The 26898-nt window shown below is 44.6% G+C and overlaps 1 protein-coding gene and 1 long non-coding RNA gene across 5 annotated transcripts in view; one reads left to right on the top strand and one right to left on the bottom strand.

The window, feature by feature from the left end:
- Positions 1-26562, top strand: part of LOC139381706 (ADAM metallopeptidase domain 9b) — a 36765-nt gene extending 10203 nt beyond the window's left edge. The window contains exons 6-22 of one of the 2 annotated variants that reach the window (XM_071125431.1): positions 1886-2078; positions 2241-2303; positions 2664-2735; positions 3138-3307; positions 4692-4782; positions 8405-8535; positions 10394-10565; positions 12960-13049; positions 13286-13481; positions 14056-14164; positions 15079-15259; positions 16623-16712; positions 17390-17495; positions 19080-19221; positions 21357-21435; positions 25960-26000; positions 26113-26562. In XM_071125431.1, the coding sequence (XP_070981532.1) occupies positions 1886-2078; positions 2241-2303; positions 2664-2735; positions 3138-3307; positions 4692-4782; positions 8405-8535; positions 10394-10565; positions 12960-13049; positions 13286-13481; positions 14056-14164; positions 15079-15259; positions 16623-16712; positions 17390-17495; positions 19080-19221; positions 21357-21435; positions 25960-26000; positions 26113-26212 (2026 nt within the window). In that variant the 3' untranslated portion in view covers positions 26213-26562. The remainder of the gene's footprint in view (positions 1-1885; positions 2079-2240; positions 2304-2663; positions 2736-3137; positions 3308-4691; positions 4783-8404; positions 8536-10393; positions 10566-12959; positions 13050-13285; positions 13482-14055; positions 14165-15078; positions 15260-16622; positions 16713-17389; positions 17496-19079; positions 19222-21356; positions 21436-25959; positions 26001-26112) is intronic. The other variant, XM_071125432.1, reaches the window with a different exon arrangement.
- LOC139381707 (uncharacterized) lies at positions 6161-7598 on the bottom strand. 3 transcript variants are annotated; one of them, XR_011628574.1, is made up of 3 exons: positions 7350-7598; positions 7149-7211; positions 6161-6931 (listed from the first exon to the last, which is right to left on the bottom strand). It is a non-coding gene; the product is annotated as an uncharacterized lncRNA (long non-coding RNA). The 3 variants fall into 3 exon arrangements; XR_011628575.1 differs by having other exon boundaries at positions 6161-7148; positions 7190-7211; XR_011628576.1 differs by having other exon boundaries at positions 6161-6859; positions 6954-7170.
- Positions 26563-26898: the final 336 nt, after the last annotated feature.

Below are 26898 nucleotides of genomic sequence, written 5' to 3'. Positions count from 1 at the left end.
CTGAACTACAGAGGACCATGTTCTACTAACTGAACTACAGAGGACCGTGTTCTACTGACTGAACTACAGAGGACCATGTTATACTAACTGAACTACAGAGGACCATGTTCTACTAACTGAACTACAGAGGACCATGTTCTACTAACTGAACTACAGAGGACCGTGTTCTACTAACTGAACTACAGAGGACCGTGTTCTACTAACTGAACTGCAGAGGACCGTGTTCTACTAACTGAACTACAGAGGACCATGTTCTACTAACTGAACTACAGAGGACCGTGTTCTACTAACTGAACTACAGAGGACCGTGTTCTACTAACTGAACTACAGAGGACCGTGTTCTACTAACTGAACTACAGAGGACCGTGTTCTACTAACTGAACTACAGAGGACCGTGTTCTACTAACTGAACTGCAGAGGACCGTGTTCTACTAACTGAACTACAGAGGACCATGTTCTACTAACTGAACTACAGAGGACCGTGTTCTACTAACTGAACTACAGAGGACCGTGTTCTACTAACTGAACTACAGAGGACCGTGTTCTACTAACTGACCTACAGATGACCATGTTCTACTAACTGAACTACAGAGGACCATGTTCTACTAACTGAACTACAGAGGACCATGTTCTACTAACTGAACTACAGAGGACCATGTTCTACTAACTGAACTACAGAGGACCGTGTTCTACTAACTGAACTACAGAGGACCATGTTCTACTAACTGAACTGCAGAGGACCATGTTCTACTAACTGAACTACAGAGGACCATGTTCTACTAACTGAACTACAGAGGGCCGTGTTCTACTAACTGAACTACAGAGGACCGTGTTCTACTAACTGACCTACAGAGGACCATGTTCTACTAACTGACCTACAGAGGACCATGTTCTACTAACTGAACTACAGAGGACCGTGTTCTACTAACTGAACTACAGAGGACCATGTTCTACTAACTGAACTACAGAGGACCATGTTCTACTAACTGAACTACAGAGGACCATGTTCTACTAACTGAACTACGGAAGACCATGTTCTACTAACTGAACTACAGAGGACCATGTTCTACTAACTGAACTACAGAGGACCATGTTCTACTAACTGAACTACAGAGGACCATGTTCTACTAACTGAACTACAGAGGACCATGTTCTACTAACTGAACTACAGAGGACCACATGTTTTTGTATTTGTAGACCTGTATATAGGGGTTGTGTTTTATTCCACATCCAGTGTTCCAATCAGAGGGCTTGAAGTGTCTCTTAACAAGGAAGTTCTCCAGTCCTTTCTGACTTTCTCTGTCCTCTAATAGTTTACTGGTTTGTCTAACCAGTTATCCTGACTTTCCCTGTCCTCCTAATAGTTTATTGGTTTGTCTAACCAGTTATCCTGACTTTCCCAGTCCTCTAATAGTTTACTGGTTTGTCTAACCAGTTATCCTGACTTTACCAGTCCTCTAATAGTTTGCTGGTTTGTCTAACCAGTTATCCTGACTTTCCCAGTCCTCTAATAGTTTACTGGTTTGTCTAACCAGTTATCCTGACTTTACCAGTCCTCTAATAGTTTACTGGTTTGTCTAACCAGTTATCCTGACTTTCTCTGTCCTCTAATAGTTTACTGGTTTGTCTAACCAGTTATCCTGACTTTCCCAGTCCTCTAATAGTTTATTGGTTTGTCTAACCAGTTATCCTGACTTTCCCAGTCCTCTAATAGTTTACTGGTTTGTCTAACCAGTTATCCTGACTTTCCCAGTCCTCTACTACTAATCGCTGACTTCAGCTTGATTCCAGGATGTGTTGTTTAACCATTGTGGTGATCTTGTGAATGAAAAGATATTTGTCAGCATTGATTTGTGAATCCGTCTGTTATACTTCTTCTTCGTAGGGGTGTCATTCTCCTTGGCAACCAGAGTTATGGGCTGGAACCAGTCAAGCAGTCGACAAACAACGAGCACCTCCTCTACCGCCTGGAGCACAGCCAATCGGAGCCCTTTGTCTGCGGAGTGACCAATGAGACGTCGCGCACTGAGAGTCACTCGTCTTTCGACCCATCCCTCTCGATGACGGCACTGTTACGGGTTGGGATGTTTCCATTACACAGCATGGCAGAATGTATCAGATATTAAAGTGTTTTCAGGGGGAATGTCCTGGATGTCTGTCACACTAAGCATGGAGGTGAATGGATGTACCAGTCTCACCTAGGACTTCCTGTCATTTCTTCTTCTTCTTCTTCTTAACAGAGAAAACGTAATCTACCTCAGACCAGATATGTAGAGTTGGTGTTGGTTGCTGACTTTCTCAGGGTAAAATACTTACTATTTTTCTAATTTTATAGATGATGTATAACTTGTGTAGGCGAACACAGAGGTTTTCTGACCTCTCCTCTTGGACGCCCAGCCGTTCCATGTATTTTAACTATTCCCCAGCTAAGATTCAACTGGTCAACTAATCATCAAGCCCTTTTCAGTAGGTAAATCAGGTGAGATAGTTCAGGGCTACAACAAAATTGTGAAATTGTCTGAAGGTTCCTCGAGGAGAGGTTTCAGAGCCACTTGCCTCATGTATAATCATAAGTTAATGCTACTCCAATGGGTTATATTAGAATGTATTCCTACATGATGATCAGCTGACTGAGTTCTGCCTCTTTCTGACCATGTCCACAGTACACCTACAAGAAGAAGAACGAGACAGCGGTGCGAGAGGAGATGGTGGAACTAGCCAATCTGCTGGATGGGGTGACAAAACATCTTTCTCGCTCTCTCTGTCTCTGTCTCTCTGTCTCTCTCTGTCTCTCTCTGTCTCTCTCTGTCTCTCTCTGTCTCTCTCTGTCTCTCTCTGTCTCTCTCTGTCTCTGTCTGTCTCTGTCTGTCTCTCTCTCTCTGTCTCTCTCTCTCTCAAGCAAACAACAATGTTACACTGAAATGTACTTCCTTAGTTCTCTTCATCCTCATTGAGACATACGGCTACAATGAGCTCTAATAATTACAGTAGTTTTATATAGGGTGCAACAGGTCAGCTACCGGGTCCAGATTTGAATTTGAAGGTGCTAGACTATGTGGCTGTATATCTGTTGTTGTCTGTAAATAATTAGCATGACGTGATATATTTACTCTGTATTGTTCTGTATTCGTCTCCAGTACTATAAGAGGCTGAATATCCGCGTGGTGCTGGTAGGCCTGGAGATCTTTAAGGAAGCCAACCCCTTCAGTGTGGAAGGCTCTGCGGGGGAAGTGTTGGGACTGTTCGTCAAGTGGAGGAAGACCGTACTGCTACCGCGGATCAGGCATGATGACGCACAGCTAATTGTGTGAGTGGAAGAGATGTAATGGTTCTGATTGGCTCAGTTGGTAAGAGAATGATGCCTGATAGGTTCGTGGGTTCAGTTCCCATAGTGATCACTTGTACACATATTAACAATGCATACAGTCACTCCAGTATGTACGTGGCTTTGGAAAAAAACTGTCTGCTAAGTGGTATATTCTGTTGTGTTAGATATTTGCATATGTCAGTATATTTTAATTACGTTTGTCTCCTTTAAAAATAAAATGGTTCCGTTTTAAAATTTGAATACCTCTGGTGTATATAGTCTGTTTTAATATTTGAATACCTCTGGTGTATATAGTCGTTAGTCAGGTCTGTGATTAACATCTGAAGACAGGCTATCATGTGTTCGTCTATAATACTGAGCAGGTTGTCTCCAGTCGCTGCATAACAATGACTAGTTGATAGATGTTTAAATTGTGTTCCCGATCATCTTAAACCCTACGAGGTCCGGACCACTGCTGGTTTTCTCCTCTACCTGATAGTGAATATATCACCCACCTGGTGTCCCAGGTCTAAATCAGTCCCTGATTAGAGAGGGGAATCACCCACCTGGTGTCCCAGGTCTAAATCAGGCCCTGATCATTAATATCACCCCACCTGGTGTCCCAGGTCTAAATCAGGCCCTGATTAGAGGGGAATCGCCCACCTGGTGTTCCAGGTCTAAATCAGGCCCTGATTAGAGGGGAATCACCCACCTGGTGTTCCAGGTCTAAATCAGTCCCTGATTAAAAAGGGGAATCACCCACCTGGTGTCCCAGGTCTAAATCAGGCCCTGATCATTAATATCACCCCACCTGGTGTCCCAGGTCTAAATCAGGCCCTGATTAAAGAGGGGAATCACCCACCTGCTGTCTCAGGTCTAAATCAGGCCCTGATCATTATTATCACCCCACCTGGTGTCCCAGGTCTAAATCAGGCCCTGATTTGAGAGGGGAATCACCCACCTGGTGTCCCAGGTCTAAATCAGGCCCTGATTAGAGAGGGGAATCACCCACCTGCTGTCTCAGGTCTAAATCAGGCCCTGATCGTTAATATCACCCCACCTGGTGTCCCAGGTCTAAATCAGGCCCTGATTAGATGGGAATGACCCACCTGGTGTCCCAGGTCTAAATCAGGCCCTGATTAGAGGGGAATCACCCACCTGGTGTCCCAGGTCTAAATCAGGCCCTGATTAGAGGGGAATCACCCACCTGGTGTCCCAGGTCTAAATCAGGCCCTGATTAGAGGGGAATCACCCACCTGGTGTCCCAGGTCTAAATCAGGCCTTGATTAGAGGTGAATCCCCCACCAGGTGTCCCATGTTTCCCCAGTGGTCTGTTAGTTGATCATCTTTGTCCTGTAATGTTTTTCTCTCCCTGTTTCCCCAGTGGTCTGGCGGGAGCGTATGCAGGAGGGATCCTGGGCATGGCGTTCGTGGGCACAGTGTGTTCGATGGCCACAGCTGGAGGAATCAATGTGGTTAGTAGTGATAGGTTTGGGTCCTAAGCTTCATGTATTATTCACCATTAGGTGTAGTATTCACCATTTAGGTATATAGTATTCATCAGTAGGTATGTAGTATTCATCAGTAGGTATGTAGCATTCATCAGTAGGTATGTAGTATTCATCAGTAGGTATGTAGTATTCATCAGTAGGTATGTAGTATTCACCATTAGGTATATAGTATTCATCAGTAGGTATGTAGTATTCATCAGTAGGTATGTAGTATTCATCAGTAGGTATGTAGTATTCATCAGTAGGTATGTAGTATTCATCAGTAGGTATGTAGTATTCATCAGTAGGTATGTAGTATTCATCAGTAGGTATGTAGTATTCATCAGTAGGTATGTAGTATTCATCAGTAGGTATGTAGTATTCACCATTAGGTATATAGTATTCATCAGTAGGTATGTAGTATTCATCAGTAGGTATGTAGTATTCATCAGTAGGTATGTAGTATTCATCAGTAGGTATGTAGTATTCATCAGTAGGTATGTAGTATTCATCAGTAGGTATGTAGTATTCATCAGTAGGTATGTAGTATTCACCATTAGGTATGTAGTATTCATCGGTAGGTATGTAGTATTCATCAGTAGGTATGTAGTATTCATCGGTAGGTATATAGTATTCACCATTAGGTATATAGTATTCATCGGTAGGTATGTAGTATTCACCATTAGGTGTAGTATTCACCATTAGGTGTAGTATTCACCATTAGGTATGTAGTATTCATCAGTAGGTATATAGTATTCATCAGTAGGTATGTAGTATTCATCAGTAGGTATGTAGTATTCACCATTAGGTGTAGTATTCACCATTAGGTGTAGTATTCACCATTAGGTGTAGTATTCACCGGTAGGTATGTAGTATTCATCAGTAGGTATGTAGTATTCACCATTAGGTGTAGTATTCACTATTAGGTGTAGTATTCACCATTAGGTATATAGTATTCATCAGTAGGTATGTAGTATTCATCAGTAGGTATGTAGTATTCACCATTAGGTGTAGTATTCACCATTAGGTGTAGTATTCATCAGTAGGTATATAGTATTCATCAGTAGGTATGTAGTATTCACCGGTAGGTATGTAGTATTCATCAGTAGGTATGTAGTATTCATCAGTAGGTATGTAGTATTCATCAGTAGGTATATAGTATTCATCAGTAGGTATGTAGTATTCATCGGTGGGTATGTAGTATTCATCAGTAGGTATGTAGTATTCACCAGTAGGTATGTAGTATTCACCGGTAGGTATGTAGTATCATTAGGTATGTAGCAGATTTAATCATTGTAACCTAGCCAGGACCCTAACACCTAGCAGACTAATCATTGTAACCTAGACAGAGACAGGACCCTAACACCTAGCAGACTAAGCATTGTAACCTAGACAGGACCCTAACACCTAGTAGACTAATCAGTGTAACCTAGACAGGACCCTAACACCTAGTAGACTAATCAGTGTAACCTAGACAGGACCCTAACACCTAGTAGACTAATCAGTGTAACCTAGACAGGACCCTAACACCTAGTAGACTAATCATTGTAACCTAGACAGGACCCTAACACCTAGTAGACTAATCATTATAACCTAGACAGGACCCTAACACCTAGCAGACTAATCAGTGTAACCTAGACAGGACCCTAACACCTAGTAGACTAATCAGTGTAACCTAGACGGGACCCTAACACCTAGTAGACTAATCATTGTAACCTAGACAGGACCCTAACACCTAGTAGACTAATCATTGTAACCTAGACAGGACCCTAACACCTAGCAGACTAATCATTGTAACCTAGCCAGAGACAGGACCCTAACACCTAGTAGACTAATCATTGTAACCTAGACAGGACCCTAACACCTAGCAGACTAATCATTGTAACCTAGCCAGAGACAGGACCCTAACACCTAGTAGTCTAATCATTGTAACCTAGCCAGAGACAGGACCCTAACACCTAGTAGTCTAATCATTGTAACCTAGACAGGACCCTAACACCTAGCAGACTAATCATTGTAACCTAGACAGGACCCTAACACCTAGTAGACTAATCATTGTAACCTAGCCAGAGACAGGACCCTAACACCTAGCAGACTAATCATTGTAACCTAGCCAGAGACAGGACCCTAACACCTAGTAGACTAATCATTGTAACCTAGACAGGACCCTAACACCTAGCAGACTAATCATTGTAACCTAGCCAGAGACAGGACCCTAACACCTAGTAGTCTAATCATTGTAACCTAGACAGGACCCTAACACCTAGTAGTCTAATCATTGTAACCTAGCCAGAGACAGGACCCTAACACCTAGTAGTCTAATCATTGTAACCTAGACAGGACCCTAACACCTAGTAGTCTAATCATTGTAACCTAGACAGGACCCTAACACCTAGCAGACTAATCATTGTAACCTAGCCAGGACCCTAACGCCTAGCAGACTAATCATTGTAACCTAGCCAGCTAGTACCGTCTGAGGCTGTGGGTGTTAGTGTTGTGAGGTTGTGTCAGCCACCTGATAGGTCTAGATTATTCATGAGTCAGATAGTAACCTAGCCAGCTAGTACCGTCTGAGGCTGTGGGTGTTAGTGTTGTGAGGTCGTGTCAGCCACCTGATAGGTCTAGATTATTCATGAGTCAGATAGTAACCTAGCCAGCTAGTACCGTCTGAGGCTGTGGTTGTTAGTGTTGTGAGGTTGTGTCAGCCACCTGATAGGTCTAGATTATTCATGAGTCAGTCAATGTAGAAGACAATAGTGCAGTTTGTTCTCAGACACACCATGACTTCCTCCCAAATGGCATCCTATTGGTCTGCTTCACAAATGGCACCCTATCGCATGGCACCCTATCGAATCGCACCCTATTCCCCTTTTAAACACTACTTTTTTACCCGGAGCCTTGATCAACAGTAGTGCACTATAAAATAAATAGGGTTCTATAGGGCCCTGGTCTAAAGTAGTGCACTATAAAATAAATAGGGTTCTATAGGGCCCTGGTCTAAAGTAGTGCACTATATAGGGAATAGGGTTCTATAGGGCTCTGGTCTAAAGTAGTGCACTATATAGGGAATAGGGTTCTATAGGGCTCTGGTCTAAAGTAGTGTACTATATAGGGAATAGGGTTCTATAGAGCTCTGGTCTAAAGTAGTGCACTATATAGGGAATAGGGTTCTATAGGGCTCTGGTCTAAAGTAGTGCACTATATAGGGAATAGGGTTCTATAGGGCTCTGGTCTAAAGTAGTGTACTATATAGGGAATAGGGTTCTATAGAGCTCTGGTCTAAAGTAGTGCACTATATAGGGAATAGGGTGCCATTTGGGACACATCACAGGAGTTAATCTGCTATGCAAATGTAAACAGGTGAAACCAGTCCACGATGACGAAGCACAGTGTGTTTGTGTCATTCCACAGATTCTTCTTCGTGTGGTAATGTACCGTGTGTAACACCATGTTCCAAAGGCTCCTGCTAACATTTTATAGTATTCAGAGGTTTTTCCCAATTCCTTTTGGGTTTTTGGTTTAAATCAATTGTCATTTTCTCCTTTATATATATATATATATTTAACCATTCCACATCTGAACAGCATGTGGTCTTCTATCTCCACAGTATAGTGGTGACGGTCTGGGCTACGTCTCTACTGTCGTGGCCCACGAGATGGGCCATAACCTGGGCATGAATCACGACGACAGCCGGTGTAGCTGTAATGGAGAGAGCTGTATCATGGCTGCCTCGGCAACGTAAGTACTGGCCTCGACTGTCATCACCACAAAAAACCCTAAAGCAACATTCTCCTTTCCTGAGCGTTGTCTTTTTCAGAGGCCATCTGCTATTCAACCTGTTTGTTGAACTATATTATATATATATATTATATATATTAACTGTAAGGTTGCCACTGTATTGGTCAACATTATTTACACTCACCTGCTGAGTGAATTTTTTTATTTTATTTCACCTTTATTTAACTCGTCAAGTCAGTTAAGAACAAATTCTTATTTTCAATGACGGCCTAGGAACAGTGGGTTAACTGCCTGTTCAGGGGCAGAACGACAGATTTGTACCTTGTCAGCTCGGGGGTTTGAACTTGCAACCTTCCGGTTACTAGTCCAACGCTCTAACCACTAGGCTACCCTGCCGCCCCACTATATATACAAAAGTATGTGGACACCCCTTCAAATTAGTGGATCTGGTTCATTCGGGCCCACACCCATTGCTCACCCATTGCTGACAAGTGTATAAAATCTAGCACACTGCCATGTAATCTCCATAGACAAACATTGGCAGTAGAATGGCCCCATACTGTAGAGCTCTGTGACTTTCAACGTGGCACCGTCATAGGATGCCACCTTTCCAACAAGACAGTTGGAAAGGTTTCTGCCCTGCTAGAGCTGCCCCCCCGTTCAACTGTAAGTGCTGCTATTGTGAAGTGGAAACGTCTAGGAGCAACAACGGCTCAGCCACGAAGTGGTAGGCCACACAAGCTGCCAGAACGGGACTGGGGCAAGTAGAGCGTAAATATAGTCTGTCCTCGTTTGCGACACTCATTACAGAGTTCACAACTGCCTCTGGAAGCAACACTCATTACAGAGTTCACAACTGCCTCTGGAAGCAACACTCATTACAGAGTTCACAACTGCCTCTGGAAGCAACACTCATTACAGAGTTCACAACTGCCTCTGGAAGCAACACTCATTACAGAGTTCACAACTGCCTCTGGAAGCAACACTCATTACAGAGTTCACAACTGCCTCTGGAAGCAACACTCATTACAGAGTTCACAACTGCCTCTGGAAGCAACGTCAGCACAATAACTGTTCATCAAGAGCTTCATGAAATGAGTTTCCATGGCTGAGCAGCCGCACACAAGCCTAAGATCACCATGCACAATGCCAAGCGTCGGCTGGAGTGGTGTGGAGCTCACCACCGTTGGACTCTGGAGCAGTAGAAATGCGTTCTCTGAATCACGCTTTTCCATCTGGCAGTCTGACGGACAAATCTGGGTTTGGTGCCAGGAGAACGCTACCTGCCCCAATGCATAGTGCCAACTGTAAAGTTTGGTGGAGGAGGAATAATGGTCTGGGGCTGTTTTTCATGGTTCGGGCCCCTTAGTTCCAGTGAAGGGAAATCTTAACGCTACAGCATACAATGACATTCTAGATGATTCTGTACTTCCAACTTTGTGGCAACAGTTTGGGGAAGGCCCTTTCCTGTTTCAGCATGACAATGCCCTTTTGCAAAAAGCGAGGTCCATACAGAAATGATTTGTCGAGATCTGTGTGGAAGAACTTGACTGGCCTGCACAGAGCCCTGACCTGAAGCCTTCCCAGAAGAGTGGAGGCTGTTATAGCAGCAATTTTCCAACATCTAGTGGAAAGCCTTCCCAGAAGAGTGGAGGCTGTTATAGCAGCAAAGGGGGACCAACTCCATATTAATGCCCATGGTTTTGGAATGAGATGTTTGACGAGCAGGAATCCACACACTTATGTCCATATTGATAAGTGTATGTCTCATAGAAATTGAGTCATTGATTGTGACTGATTTGATTGATTCCATCGGTGTGGTATTCATGTACAGCGTCGTCTGTCTTCCCCTCCCCAGTGGATCCACCCTCTTCAGTGACTGTAGTGCCTCTGACTTTGAGCGCCTGGTCCTGCGTGGAGGAGGGGTGTGTCTGTTGAACCAGCCCTCCCAGTCCAACATCGTCTCTGTGGGTAAATGTGGCAACGGAATGTTAGAGGAAGGAGAGGACTGTGACTGTGGAACACCCCAGGTACTGTCTGACTCACCTGTCTTCCTGTCTGTCCTTACCTGTCTTCCTGTCTGACTTACCTGTCTTCCTGTCTGACTCACCTGTCTTCCTGTCTGTCCTTACCTGTCTTCCTGTCTGTCCTTACCTGTCTTCCTGTCTGTCCTTACCTGTCTTCCTGTCTGTCCTTATCTGTCTTCCTGTCTGTCCTTATCTGTCTTCCTGTCTGTCCTTATCTGGCTTCCTGTCTGTCCTTATCTGGCTTCCTGTCTGTCCTTATCTGTCTTCCCGTCTGTCCTTATCTGTCTTCCCGTCTGACTTACCTGTCTTCCTGTCTGACTTACCTGTCTGACTTACCTGTCTTCCTGTCTGACTTACCTGTCTTCCTGTCTGACTCACCTGTCTTTCTGTCTGTCCTTACATTCGTTGATTCACTCACACATTGAATGGCTTTCTATTATGCTTGATTCGTTGATTCACTCACACATTGAATGGCTTTCTATTATGCTTGATTCGTTGATTCACTAACACATTGAATGGCTTTCTATTATGCTTGATTCGTTGATTCACTCACACATTGAATGGCTTTCTATTATGCTTGATTCGTTGATTCACTCACACATTGAATGGCTTTCTATTATGCTTAATTCGTTGATTCACTAACACATTGAATGGCTTTCTATTATGCTTGATTCGTTGATTCACTCACACATTGAATGGCTTTCTATTATGCTTGATTCGTTGATTCACTCACACATTGAATGGCTTTCTATTATGCTTAATTCGTTGATTCACTCACACATTGAATGGCTTTCTATTATGCTTGATTCGTTGATTCACTCACACATTGAGCTACTCTTCCTGGGGTTTATTATGGATCCCCGTTAGTTCCTGCCATGGCAGCAGCTACTCTTCCTGGGGTATATTATGGATCCCCATTAGTTCCTGTCAAGGCAGCAGCTACTCTTCCTGGGGTTTATTATGGATCCCCATTAGTTCTGTCAAGGCAGCAGCTACTCTTCCTGGGGTTTATTATGGATCCCCATTAGTTCCTGTCAAGGCAGCAGCTACTCTTCCTGGTGTTTATTATGGATCCCCATTAGTTCCTGCCAAGGCAGCAGCTACTCTTCCTGGGGTTTATTATGGATCCCCGTTAGTTCCTGCCATGGCAGCAGCTACTCTTCCTGGGGTTTATTATGGATCCCCATTAGTTCCTGTCAAGGCAGCAGCTACTCTTCCTGGGGTTTATTATGGATCCCCATTAGTTCCTGCCAAGGCAGCAGCTACTCTTTGATGAAGTCAATCTCTCCTCTACATTGAGCCAGGACATATGATTAATGTTAGCTGTCCGTGTACATCCAAGGGCCAGCCGTGCTGTCTGTTCTGAGACAATTGTAATTTCCCATGTCCTTCTTTTGTGGCACGTGACCACAAGACTGGACAGTAGTCCAGGTGCCACAGAACTCAGGCCTGCAAGTGCTGTTAAGGCAGAGCAGTGCTTTATTATGGACAGACTTCTCCCCATCTTAGCTACTGTTGTATCACTATGTTTTCACCATGACTGTTCACAATCTATGGTTACTACAAGCAGTTTAGTCACCTCAACTTGCTCAACTTCCACATTCATTACAAGATTTTGGTGAGGTAAGGGTTTAGTGAATGATTTGTCCCAAATACTTTCAGCTTATTTATATTGCCACCCATTCTTAAACTGACTGGAGCTCTTATTGCAGTGATTTCACTTGCTGTGGTAGCTGACGTGCACAATAATGAGTCATAGACACAGTATTTTCTCATAGCCAATTGCAGCTCATTAGTAAAGATTGAACAAAGCAAGGGGCCTAGACAGCTGCCCTGGGGAATGCCTGACTCTACCAGGATTATGTTGGCTTCCGTTAAAGAACACCCTCTGGGTTCTGTTAGACAGGTAACTCTTTATCCACAATATAGCAAGTGGTGTAAAGCCATAACACAGATGTTTTTCCAACAGCAGATTATGACCGATAATGTCGGAAGATGGACTGAAGTCTAAAAAAAAACATCTCCCACAATCTGTTAATTTAATCTGTTAACAGGCTGATTGGTTGGCTGTTTGATCCAGTAAAGGGTGCTTTGCTATTCTTGGGTAGCGGAATGACTTTTGCTTCTCTCCAGGCCTGGGGGCATACACTTTCCTGTAAGGCTTAGATTGAAGATATGGAAAATAGGAGTGGCAATATCGTTCAATATTATCCTCAGTCATTTTCCATCAAAAAATGTCAGACCCAGGTAGCTTGTCATGGTTGATAGATAACACTTTTTAAAGAATTCAAAATTACAATGCATGTATTTTATAATTTGGTCAGTTATCCATGGATGTGTCGTTTCAGAATTTAGTTTTTGACATGCCTAAGTTTACTAATCTTGCCGATGTTGCAGGAATGTACCAATAAGTGCTGTGACGCGGCCACCTGTAAGTTGACCTGGGGATCGGCCTGCGCTCAGGGAGCCTGCTGCAAGGACTGCAAGGTTAGTCCAGCTGCTGTCGGTCTTCAAAACCGTATGGATTAGGGCGCTCCCCAAACCGGACAGCAAATCAATGATTTTCAATGAAAGCAGTTTGTTGGTGGGGGAGGGCCTAGGATTGTGTTGAGCTATTTCGTCAGAGGTTTCAACTTGGGAGGTGTCAACGTTTGATTTTAATGATGAAAACCGATTTTGAAAATGAATGTTTCTCCGGCCTAATTTCTCTCCAATTTTTTCAGATCAGCGTGTCAGGGACACCGTGCAGGGGATCTGTCAACACATGTGACCTCCCAGAATACTGCAACGGCTCCACCTCCTACTGTCCATCTGACTTCTATATCATGGATGGGCTTCTCTGTGAGAACAACGCGGCGTACTGTTATGAGGGCCGCTGCCAGACCTACGACTACCAATGCAAACATCTTTTTGAAACGGGTACAAAATAAACATATTTATATATTTTATTTTAATTTTCTATATTTTATTTTTATTTTCTATATTTTATTTTAATTTTATATATTTTATTTTAATTTTATATATTTTATATTAATTTTATATATTTTATATTTATTTTATACATTTTATTTTTATTTTATACATTTTATTTGATTTTTATATTATATATTTGATTTTAATTGTATATATTTTATTTCTTTTCTATATTTTATTTTTATTTTCTATATTTTATTTAATTTTAATTTTATACATTTAATTTTATTTTCTATATTTTATTTAATTTTAATTTTATACATTTAATTTAATTTTCTATATTTTATTTAATTTTATACATTTAATTTTATTTTCTATATTTTATTTTTATTTTCTATTTTATTGTATTTTAATTTTATACATTTTATTTTATTTTTATTTTATATATTTTATTTGATTTTTATTTTATATATTTGAATCAAGAAAGTAACTGTGACCTTGTGACCTGACTGTTAATATTTTCCTTCTTTTATTTCTTAAGTCTGAAATGTTAAATGTTTTGATTTATTTTTCTTTCCAGGTGCAAGCAAAGCAGCAGACATCTGCTTTCAGACGGCTAATCTAAAGGGGGATGCGTTTGGGAACTGTGGAATGACGTCGTCAGGGACCTATGTGAAATGTAGTTTGGCGTAAGTGATCTGAATTTGTCATCGGCATTCATAATTGATGAAAAAGTAAGATTGGAAATGTTTCATTACTGTTAAGTTTTACAACACCTACTCATTCTAGGGTTTTTCTTCATTTTTTATATTTTCTACATTGTAGAATAATAGTGAAGACATCAAAACAATGTAATAACACATATGGAATCATGTAGTAACCAAAACAAGTGTTGTTAGGTTGAGAGAATGTCAAGGCAAAGGGTGGCTCTGTAAAATATATTTTGAATTGTTTAACACTTTTTTGTTTAACACATGATTGTAATAGAGCCCAGCCCCCCGGGGCGGAGGGTAGAGCCCAGCCCCCCGGGGCGGAGGGTAGAGCCCAGCCCCCCGGGGCGGAGGGTAGAGCCCAGCCCCCCGGGGCGGAGGGTAGAGCCCAGCCCCCCGGGGCGGAGGGTAGAGCCCAGCCCCCCGGGGCGGAGGGTAGAGCCCAGCCCCCCGGGGCGGAGGGTAGAGCCCAGCCCCCCGGGGCGGAGTGTAGAGCCACTACTGACTCCCTCCCTGTCTCCACTGTGTTACTACTGACTCCCTCCCTGTCTCCACTGTGTTACTACTGACTCCCTCCCTGTATGGAGTTACTACTGACTCCCTCCCTGTCTCCACTGTGTTACTACTGACTCCCTCCCTGTCTCCACTGTGTTACTACTGACTCCCTCCCTGTATGGAGTTACTACTGACTCCCTCCCTGTCTCCACTGTGTTACTCCTGACTCCCTCCCAGTCTCCACTGTGTTCCTACTGACTCCCTCCCTGTCTCCACTGTGTTCCTGTATAGAGTTACTACTGACTCCCTCCCTGTCTCCACTGTGTTACTACTGACTCCCTCCCTGTCTCCACTGTGTTACTACTGACTCCCTCCCTGTCTCCACTGTGTTCCTGCAGTAATGCCATGTGTGGGAAGGTACAGTGCACTAACGTAAACACCAACAACCCTCCTCCTGGAGGCTCCGTCAGTAACCAGATCATCGATGGTTCTTCGTGTGTCAACGCAGACTTTAACCTGGGCTCTGATGTTCTGGACCCTGCCTATGTCAACCAGGGCAGCCCCTGCACCAAGGGGAAGGTAAGATTAGCATTTTTGGTTTCAGTGTCTTCAACTTTGTCCCCTTCTGTCTTTTCTTTGTCACTTCCTCCACAGGGCGGGTGGTGTGTGTGTTGAGCCATTTCTTCCACAGGGTGGGTGGTGTGTGTGTTGAGCCATTTCTTCCACAGGGTGGGTGGTGTGTGTGTCGAGCCATTTCTACCACAGGGTGGGTGGTGTGTGTGTCGAGCCATTTCTTCCACAGGGTGGGTGGTGTGGGTGTCGAGCCATTTCTTCCACAGGGCGGGTAGTGTGTGTCGAGCCATTTCTTCCACAGGGCGGGTGGTGTGTGTGTCGAGCCATTTCTTCCACAGGACGGGTAGTGTGTGTGTCGAGCCATTTCTTCCACAGGGCGGGTGGTGTGTGTGTGTGTTGAGCCATTCCTTCCACAGGGCGGGTGGTGTGTGTGCTGAGCAATTTCTTCCACAGGGCGGGTGGTGTGTGTGTTGAGCCATTCCTTCCACAGGGCGGGTAGTGTGTGTGTCGAGCCATTTCTTCCACAGGGCGGGTGGTGTGTGTGTCGAGCCATTTCTTCCACAGGGCGGGTGGTGTGTGTGTCGAGCCATTTCTTCCACAGGGCGGGTGGTGTGTGTGTCGAGCCATTTCTTCCACAGGGCGGGTGGTGTGTGTGTCGAGCCATTTCTTCCACAGGGTGGGTGGTGTGGGTGTCGAGCCATTTCTTCCACAGGGCGGGTAGTGTGTGTCGAGCCATTTCTTCCACAGGGCGGGTGGTGTGTGTGTCGAGCCATTTCTTCCACAGGACGGGTAGTGTGTGTGTCGAGCCATTTCTTCCACAGGGCGGGTGGTGTGTGTGTGTGTTGAGCCATTCCTTCCACAGGGCGGGTGGTGTGTGTGCTGAGCAATTTCTTCCACAGGGCGGGTGGTGTGTGTGTTGAGCCATTCCTTCCACAGGGCGGGTAGTGTGTGTGTCGAGCCATTTCTTCCACAGGGCGGGTGGTGTGTGTGTCGAGCCATTTCTTCCACAGGGCGGGTGGTGTGTGTGTCGAGCCATTTCTTCCACAGGGCGGGTGGTGTGTGTGTCGAGCCATTTCTTCCACAGGGCGGGTGGTGTGTGTGTCAAGCCATTTCTTCCACAGGGCGGGTGGTGTGTGTGTCGAGCCATTTCTTCCACAGGGCGGGTGGTGTGTATGTCGAGCCATTTCTTCCACAGGGCGGGTGGTGTGTGTGTCGAGCCATTTCTTCCACAGCGCGGGTGGTGTGTGTGTCGAGCCATTTCTTCCACAGAGCGAGTGGTGTGTACTGAGGCGGCAGGACAACCATATTGCTATGGGAGGTGTGTTTGAATCCAGAGATAATATCCAGGACTCCTCTCTTTTTATTCCAGGCCTGCCTTGACTTCCAGTGTGTGAATGCCTCAGCTCTACTGCCTGTGGACCTCCACTGTGACGCCAACAACACATGTAACAGCCGGGGGGTAAGAGAAGGTCTCATTCTACATACATTACGTACAGGCCATCTGATTGGCTCTTCTGGGGAGAGATCTCACCCTCTAGAAGGGGTTGGGTACATCACATTTTACAGGCCATCTGATTGGCTCTTCTGGGGAGAGATCTCACCCTCTAGAAGGGGGTTGGGTACATCACGTTTTACAGGCCATCTGATGGTCTCTTCTGGGGAGAGATCTCACCCTCTAGAAGGGGTTGGGCACATCACGTTTTACAGGCCATCTAATTGGCTCTTCTGGGGAGAGATCTCACCCTCTAGAAGGGGGTTGGGTACATCACGTTTTACAGGCCATCTGATGGTCTCTTCTGGGGAGAGATCTCACCCTCTAGAAGGGGTTGGGTACATCACGTTTTACAGGCCATCTGATTGGCTCTTCTGGGGAGAGATCTCACCCTCTAGAAGGGGTTGGGTACATCACGTTTTACAGGCCATCTGATTGGCTCTTCTGGGGAGAGATCTCACCCTCTAGAAGGGGGTTGGGTACATCACGTTTTACAGGCCATCTGATGGTCTCTTCTGGGGAGAGATCTCACCCTCTAGAAGGGGTTGGGCACATCATGTTTTACAGGCCATCTGATTGGCTCTTCTGGGGAGTCAAGACCAGTGTCTATTGTATTGGTTGGTTGATTAGTTAATCTCCCCCAGGTGTGTAACAACCAGGGCCACTGCCACTGTAATGACGGCTGGGGACCTCCTAACTGTGCCAAGTCAGGGAGAGGGGGCAGTGTGGACAGCGGGCCTGCACAGATAGGTAATCTTCACTGCACACCTTAACTCCCTCTACCTGTCTGTCATTATAGACAGGTACTATTCACTGCACACCTTTCCTGTCTCTACCTGCCTGTCATTATAGACAGGTACTGTTCACTGCACACCTTTCCTGTCTCTACCTGCCTGTCATTATAGACAGGTACTGTTCACTGCACACCTTTCCTGTCTCTACCTGCCTGTCATTATAGACGGGTACTGTTCACTGCACACCTTTCCTGTCTCTACCTGCCTGTCATTATAGACGGGTACTGTTCACTGCACACCTTACCTGTCATTATAGACAGGTACTGTTCACTGCACACCTTTCCTGTCTCTACCTGCCTGTCATTATAGACGGGTACTGTTCACTGCACACCTTACCTGTCATTATAGACAGGTACTGTTCACTGCACACCTTTCCTGTCTCTACCTGCCTGTCATTATAGACGGGTACTGTTCACTGCACACCTTACCTGTCATTATAGACAGGTACTGTTCACTGCACACCTTTCCTCCCTCTACCTGCCTGTCATTATAGACGGGTACTGTTCACTGCACACCTTACCTGTCATTATAGACAGGTACTGTTCACTGCACACCTTTCCTGTCTCTACCTGCCTGTCATTATAGACAGGTACTGTTCACTGCACACCTTTCCTGTCTCTACCTGCCTGTCATTATAGACAGGTACTGTTCACTGCACACCTTTCCTGTCTCTACCTGCCTGTCATTATAGACAGGTACTGTTCACTGCACACCTTTCCTGTCTCTACCTGCCTGTCATTATAGACGGGTACTGTTCACTGCACACCTTTCCTGTCTCTACCTGCCTGTCATTATAGACAGGTACTGTTCACTGCACACCTTTCCTGTCATTATAGACAGGTACTGTTCACTGCACACCTTTCCTGTCTCTACCTGCCTGTCATTATAGACAGGTACTGTTCACTGCACACCTTTCCTGTCATTATGGACAGGTACTGTTCACTGCACACCTTTCCTGTCTCTACCTGCCTGTCATTATAGACAGGTACTGTTCACTGCACACCTTTCCTGTCATTATAGACAGGTACTGTTCACTGCACACCTTTCCTGTCTCTACCTGCCTGTCATTATAGACAGGTACTGTTCACTGCACACCTTTCCTGTCATTATAGACAGGTACTGTTCACTGCACACCTTTCCTGTCTCTACCTGCCTGTCATTATAGACAGGTACTGTTCACTGCACACCTTTCCTGTCTCTACCTGCCTGTCATTATAGACAGGTACTGTTCACTGCACACCTTTCCTGTCATTATAGACAGGTACTGTTCACTGCACACCTTTCCTGTCTCTACCTGCCTGTCATTATAGACAGGTACTGTTCACTGCACACCTTTCCTCCCTCTACCTGCCTATCATTATAGACAGGTGCTGTTCACTGCACACCTGTCCTCCCTCTGCCTGTCTGTCATTATAGACAGGTGCTGTTCACTGCACACCTTTCCTGTCTCTACCTGCCTGTCATTATAGACAGGTGCTGTTCACTCCCTGAGGGACGGCCTGCTGACCTTCACTAATAACTATCACTCTGCTGCTCCCAGATTATTCCCTGAGGGACGGCCTGCTGATCTTCTTCCTGCTGGTGGTTCCCATCCTGGTGCTGCTGGTGTTAGTACTGCTCTATGTGTTCAGAAGGGATACCCTGGAAAGATGCCTCAAAGGACCACGCTCCAGACGCTCTAGGTAAACACTGTCTATCACCACGCTCCAGACACTCTAGGTAAACACTGTCTATCACCACGCTCCAGACCCTCTAGGTTAACACTGTCTATCACCACGCTCCAGACACTCTAGGTAAACACTGTCTATCACCACGCTCCAGACGCTCCGGGTAAACCCAGTCGTGGATATCAACAGTCTATCACCACGCTCCGGGTAAACCCAGTCGTGGATATAAACAGTCTATCACCACGCTCCGGGTAAACCCAGTCGTGGATATAAACAGTCTATCACCACGCTCCAGGTAAACCCAGTCGTGAATATCAACAGTCTATCACCACGCTCCAGGTAAACCCAGTCGTGGATATCAACAGTCTATCACCACGCTCCAGGTAAACCCAGTCGTGGATATCAACAGTCTATCACCACGCTCCGGGTAAACCCAGTCGTGGATATAAACAGTCTATCACCACGCTCCGGGTAAACCCAGTCGTGGATATTAACAGTCTATCACCACGGTTCCATCCACAGTTTGTGAGTAAAGTCATACAATTTTTTTTTAAATGATCATGACAGCTGTGATGGAAACAAAACGTGGAAACATTGAAGTTGACCATTTTTATTCGGTACACGAATACTTGAGCGAAGAAGTACATTTTGTGTGCTCTGTCATCACGCACTGGTTTCTATCAGCAAAAAGTATATTTTATATATATATATATCTATCTATCTATCTGGAAACACCACTGTTGGGGAAAATGCATATTTCCGTAATGCGGATTCTAGAGTATTCCTCTGAAATTCTATCGCTAATTGGATGGACACCTAGCTATGGATACTTACAGTTGAAGTTGGAAGTTTACATACACCTTTAGCCAAATTACATTTAAACTCAGTTTTTCACAATTCTTGACATTTAATCCCAGGAAAAATTCCCTGTTTTAGGTCAGTTAGGATCCCCACTTTCTTTTAAGAATGTGAAATGTCAGAATAATAGGACAGAGAATGATTTATTTCAGCTTCTATTTCTTTCATCACAATCCCAGTGGGTCAGACGTTTACATTCACTCAATTAGTATTTGGTAGCATTGCCTTAAACAATTTAAACTTCGGTCAAATGTTTCGGGTAGCCTTCCACAAGATTCCCACAATAAGTTGGGTGAATTTTGGCCCATTCCCCCTGACAGAGCTGGTGTAACTGAGTCAGGTTTGTAGGCCTCCTTGCTCGCACACGTTTTTTCAGTTCTGCCCACAATTTTTCTATGGGATTGAGGTCAGGGCTTTGTGATGGCCACTCCAATACCTTGACTTTTTTGTCCTTAAGCCGTTTTGTGACAACTTTGGAAGTATGCTTGGGGTCATTGTCCATTTGGAAGACCCATTTGCGACAAAGCTTTAACTTCCTGACTGATGTCTTGAAATGTTGCTTCAATATATCCACATAATTTCCCCTTCCTCATGATGCCATCCATTTTGTGAAGTGCACCAGTCCCTCCTGCAGCAAAGCACCCCCACAACATGATGCTGCCACCCCCGTGCTTCACGGTTGGGATGGTGTTCTTCGGCTTGCAAGCCTCCCCCTTTTTCCTCCAAACATAACGATGGTCATTATGGCCAAACAGTTATATTTTTGTTTCATCAGACCAGAGTACATTTCTCCAAAAAGTACGATCTTTGTCCCCATGTGTAGTTGCAAACCGTAGTCTGGCTTTATGGCGGTTTTGGAGCAGCGGCTTCTTCCTTGCTGAGCGGCCTTTCAGCCTATGTTGATATAGGACTCATCAGAAGCTTCTAAAGCCGTGACATCATTTTCTGGAATTTCCCAAGCTGTTTCCCAAACTAAGAAATTAGTGGAGTGGTTGATAAATTAGTTTTAATGACTCCAACCCAAGTGTATGTAAACTTCACACTTCAACTGTAGCTTATGGACACCTAGATTATGAGTAAACCAACAAAATGTCAATAAAGATTCTTGTCTCTGTAAATTGGGTTCATCTCATCACAAAACTGTACAAACCTAGATGGTGGCACTTCTTTGATTAGTTTAACAGGTTGTGTGACATAGAAATTGTATGTAAACGCATATAGTATGTAAAACTGGGTGACTTTCTCTGGGTCACAGCTGTTGAATTTCACATGATGATTTCTAATGTACGCAGGTCAGGAAACACAGCGAATGGCAATGCCCCGAAACAACCAACTACACAACCTCCAGCAACACAGGCCCCACCCCCTCAGGTAAACTGTTTTTTCCCCCAGCAACACAGGCCCCGCCCCCTCGGGTCAAACTGTTACCCCCAGCAACACAGGCCCCGCCCCCTCGGGTAAACTGTTCCCCCAGCAACACAGGCCCCGCCCCCTCGGGTAAACTGTTCCCCCAGCAACACAGGCCCCGCCCCCTCGGGTATACTGTTCCCCCAGCAACACAGGCCCCACCCCCTCGGGTAAACTGTTTTTTTTTCCCCCAGCAACACAGGCCCCACCCCCTCGGGTCAAACTGTTCCCCCAGCAACACAGGCCCCACCCCCTTGGGTCAAACTGTTCCCCCAGCAACACAGGCCCCACCCCCTCGGGTAAACTGTTCCCCCAGCAACACAGGCCCCACCCCCTCGGGTAAACTGTTCCCCCAGCAACACAGGCCCCACCCCCTCAGGTAAACAGTTCCACTACATGTACAGTGGGATCTGATATTGATAAAAAATGAGAAAAAATGATTCAAATACTCATCTATTAAAAAAATTGAAATTATAATATTTCATACATCATTCTCAAAGGTACGTCTTAGACCATTCCTCCATACAGAACCCATACAGAGCCTTCATATCCTTTGTCTGTGCTTGTGTACTGCCCTCCTCAATTCAAACCACAGGATTTCAATGGATTTCAAGTCCGGAGACTGAGATGGCCATTGATAAATGTAGATTATGAATGTTGCGTTGGAACCGGTGCTTTGGTCAGATGAGAATACAGGCCACGTCCACCCAGTGGTGTCTGAGAATACAGGCCACGTCCACCCAGTGGTGTCTGAGAATACAGGCCACGTTCACCCAGTGGTGGTGTCTGAGAATACAGGCCACGTTCACCCAGTGGTGGTGTCTGAGAATACAGGCCACGTCCACCCAGTGGTGTCTGAGAATACAGGCCACGTCCACCCAGTGGTGGGGTCTGAGAATACAGGCCACGTCCACCCAGTGGTGGATTGGGTGTGTCTGAGAATACAGGCCACGTCCACCCAGTGGTGGGGTCTGAGAATACAGGCCACGTCCACCCAGTGGTGGATTGGGTGTGTCTGAGAATACAGGCCACGTCCACCCAGTGGTGGATTGGGTGTGTCTGAGAATACAGGCCACGTCCACTCAGTGGTGGATTGGGTGTGTCTGAGAATACAGGCCACGTCCACCCAGTGGTGTGGTTCAGTGTGTCTGAGAATACAGGCCACGTCCACCCAGTGGTGTGACCAAAGCACCGGTTCCAATGCAACATTCATAATCTACATTTATCAATGGCCATCTCAGTCTCCGGACTTGAAATCCATTGAAATCCTGTGGTTTGAATTGAGGAGGGCAGTATACAAGAGCAGACAGAGGATATCAAGGATCTGTGGTTTAAATTGAGGGGGGCAGTATACAAGAGCAGACAGAGGATATCAATGATCTGTGGTTTGAATTGAGGAGGGCAGTATACAAGAGCAGACAGAGGATATCAAGGATCTGTGGTTTAAATTGAGGAGGGCAGTATACAAGAGCAGACAGAGGATATCAAGGATCTGTGGTTTAAATTGAGGAGGGCAGTATACAAGAGCAGACAGAGGATATCAAGGATCTGTGGTTTAAATTGAGGAGGGCAGTATACAAGAGCAGACAGAGGATATCAATGATCTGTGGTTTGAATTGAGGAGGGCAGTATACAAGAGCAGACAGAGGATATCAAGGATCTGTGGTTTAAATTGAGGAGGGCAGTATACAAGAGCAGACAGAGGATTTTAAGGATCTGTATGGAGGCCTGGGTTTAAGATCCCTCCTAATGCATTGTTGGTTAAGAGCTTGTCAGTCAGCATTTCACTGTAAGGTCTACACCTGTTGGCTAAGGGCTGGTCAGTCAGCATTTCACTGTGAGGTCTACACCTGTTGGCTAAGGGCTAGTCAGTCAGCATTTCACTGTGAGGTCTACACCTGTTGGTTAAGGGCTGGTCAGTCAGCATTTCACTGTGAGGTCTACACCTGTTGGTTAAGGGCTAGTCAGTCAGCATTTCACTGTGAGGTCTATCTATACCTGTTGGTTAAGGGCTAGTCAGTCAGCATTTCACTGTGAGGTCTATCTATATCTGTTGGTTAAGGGCTAGTCAGTCAGCATTTCACTGTGAGGTCTATCTATACCTGTTGGTTAAGGGCTAGTCAGTCAGCATTTCACTGTGAGGTCTATCTATACCTGTTGGTTAAGGGCTAGTCAGTCAGCATTTCACTGTGAGGTCTACACCTGTTGGTTAAGGGCTGGTCAGTCAGCATTTCACTGTGAGGTCTACACCTGTTGGCTAAGGGCTAGTCAGTCAGCATTTCACTGTGAGGTCTACACCTGTTGGTTAAGGGCTGGTCAGTCAGCATTTCACTGTGAGGTCTACACCTGTTGGTTAAGGGCTGGTCAGTCAGCATTTCACTGTGAGGTCTATCTATACCTGTTGGTTAAGGGCTAGTCAGTCAGCATTTCACTGTGAGGTCTATCTATATCTGTTGGTTAAGGGCTAGTCAGTCAGCATTTCACTGTGAGGTCTATCTATACCTGTTGGTTAAGGGCTAGTCAGTTAGCATTTCACTGTGAGGTCTATCTATACCTGTTGGTTAAGGGCTAGTCAGTCAGCATTTCACTGTGAGGTCTATCTATACCTGTTGGTTAAGGGCTAGTCAGTCAGCATTTCACTGTGAGGTCTATCTATACCTGTTGGTTAAGGGCTAGTCAGTCAGCATTTCACTGTAAGGTCTATCTATACCTGTTGGTTAAGGGCTAGTCAGTCAGCATTTCACTGTAAGGTCTATCTATACCTGTTGGTTAAGGGCTAGTCAGTCAGCATTTCACTGTAAGGTCTATCTATACCTGTTGGTTAAGGGCTAGTCAGTCAGCATTTCACTGTAAGGTCTATCTATACCTGTTGGTTAAGGGCTAGTCAGTCAGCATTTCACTGTAAGGTCTATCTATACCTGTTGGTTAAGGGCTAGTCAGTCAGCATTTCACTGTAAGGTCTATCTATACCTGTTGGTTAAGGGCTAGTCAGTCAGCATTTCACTGTGAGGTCTATCTATACCTGTTGGTTAAGGGCTAGTCAGTCAGCATTTCACTGTGAGGTCTATCTATACCTGTTGGTTAAGGGCTAGTCAGTCAGCATTTCACTGTGAGGTCTATCTATACCTGTTGTATTTTTTTGGTGCATGTGACAAATATGTGTTCTCCAACTCATAAAACATTCTAGAAAAATGCTCAGTGCTGTTTTCCTCGCAAAGTGAGGTATTGGAAACAGGGGTGTCCATTTTTACCCTACCTTTTTGAGAATTTGTTATTTTTTTTGCGTACAATATAGCTCAATATTTTAATGGTTTATTTTAAGGTAATTTTTTGCTCATTTTTGTTAAGGGGGTAAATCATTTCAGACCCCACTATGTCTTTATTGAGGGGGTAAATCATTTCAGACCCCACTATGTCTTTATTGAGGGGGTAAATCATTTCAGACCCCACTATGTCTTTATTGAGGGGGTAAATCATTTCAGACCCTGCTATGTCTTTATTGAGGGGGTAAATCATTTCAGACCCTGCTATGTCTTTATTGAGGGGGTAAATCATTTCAGACCCTGCTATGTCTTTATTGAGGGGGTAAATCATTTAGACCCCACTATGTCTTTATTGAGGGGGTAAATCATTTCAGACCCTGCTATGTCTTTATTGAGGGGGTAAATCATTTCAGACCCTGCTATGTCTTTATTGAGGGGGTAAATCATTTCAGACCCTGCTATGTCTTTATTGAGGGGGTAAATCATTTCAGACCCTGCTATGTCTTTATTGAGGGGGTAAATCATTTAGACCCCACTATGTCTTTATTGAGGGGGTAAATCATTTAGACCCCACTATGTCTTTATTGAGGGGGTAAATCATTTCAGACCCTACTATGTCTTAAATGGGACAGGATCCAGAACTGAGCAGGTTTTTTCCATCAACTGCCATCATGGTTAGAGTTTGCAGGGAAATCATATTTTTTGAAGGGATTAAATCTAAAACCTCAAACACATCTGGTTGGACCTCTAGCCTGGTCATGGGAGTAGGCTATATAACCAGATCTAGCCTGGTCATGGGAGTGGGCTATACAACACATATCTAGCCTGGTCATGGGAGTGGGCTATACAACACAAACAGTCCTAGCCTGGTCATGGGAGTGGGCTATACAACACAAACAGACCTAGCCTGGTCATGGGAGTGGGCTATACAACACAAACAGACCTAGCCTGGTCATGGGAGTGGGCTATACAACACAAACAGACCTAGCCTGGTCATGGGAGTGGGCTATACAACACAAACAGACCTAGCCTGGTCATGGGAGTGGGCTATACAACACAAACAGATCTAGCCTGGTCATGGGAGTGGGCTATACAACACAAACAGATCTAGCCTGGTCATGGGAGTGGGCTATACAACACAAACAGATCTAGGACCTTTTCCAGTATGTGACTTATTAATCAGTTTACATGTTGTAGTAATTCTGCTCTCTTCATCTGTTTCCAGCCAATGCCTACATATCCACCATCCTCTACCTCAGGACCCAGGTATTAATGCTTTATCGTAGCATATTGGGGGGGGAAGAGTGTCCATATTACAAACGCCTTAGCTGTATGTTTTATTTTTTAATGTTGATTTTAGTTTTAATATGCCACTTAGGTATGGAGAAAACAACCATTGGAACCAACCTCCTGCCTCCCAGCCACCTCTCCCCCAGCAAGGCCCAGGTGTTCCCAAACCCATCCCTCCCAAGCATTAACCCTGACAGAAACACCCCTTCGAACATAATGGGGGGCTCTTCCCTCATTCGTCATTGTAAATTTCATATTTGTATTTTTACTCACATTTGTATGTTGGTTTGTGGATTTCTAAAAAATAATAATAATTTAAAAAACATTTTATTGCAGGAACATGATTTGGTGACAGGGACTTTTTAAGATATTGCTTTTTACATTATTACTACGGAAATGAAGGTAACACATTTTGTAATAAAAATATACATATTGTTGATATTGTTAAGTTCCAGAAAGGCTCAATTTATTTTATGAGCGGTTTACAAGATTTTTAAAAATATTTAAATGTTACTCATAATAAAAATTTAATATAATATTTTCCTGCCTTATTTTCCATTGTTTTATTAGGCCAATCTTTCATTCCGAGGTACAGTAGAATATTACCAGAGTTTCTAAACCCAGAGGTACAGTAGAATATTACCAGAGTTTCTAAACCCAGAGGTACAGTAGAATATTACCAGAGTTTCTAAACCCAGAGGTACAGTAGAATATTACCAGAGTTTCTAAACCCAGAGGTACAGTAGAATATTACCAGAGTTTCTAAACCCAGAGGTACGGTAGAATATTACCAGAGTTTCTAAACCCAGAGGTACGGTAGAATATTACCAGAGTTTCTAAACCCAGAGGTACAGTAGAATATTACCAGAGTTTC

The sequence above is a fragment of the Oncorhynchus clarkii genome, chromosome 23 (genome assembly GCF_045791955.1).
Source record: "Oncorhynchus clarkii lewisi isolate Uvic-CL-2024 chromosome 23, UVic_Ocla_1.0, whole genome shotgun sequence".
Lineage (NCBI taxonomy): Eukaryota > Metazoa > Chordata > Actinopteri > Salmoniformes > Salmonidae > Oncorhynchus > Oncorhynchus clarkii.
The sequence above is the reverse complement of the archived record's forward strand: the minus strand, read 5'-3'. Positions and strand labels throughout refer to the sequence as shown.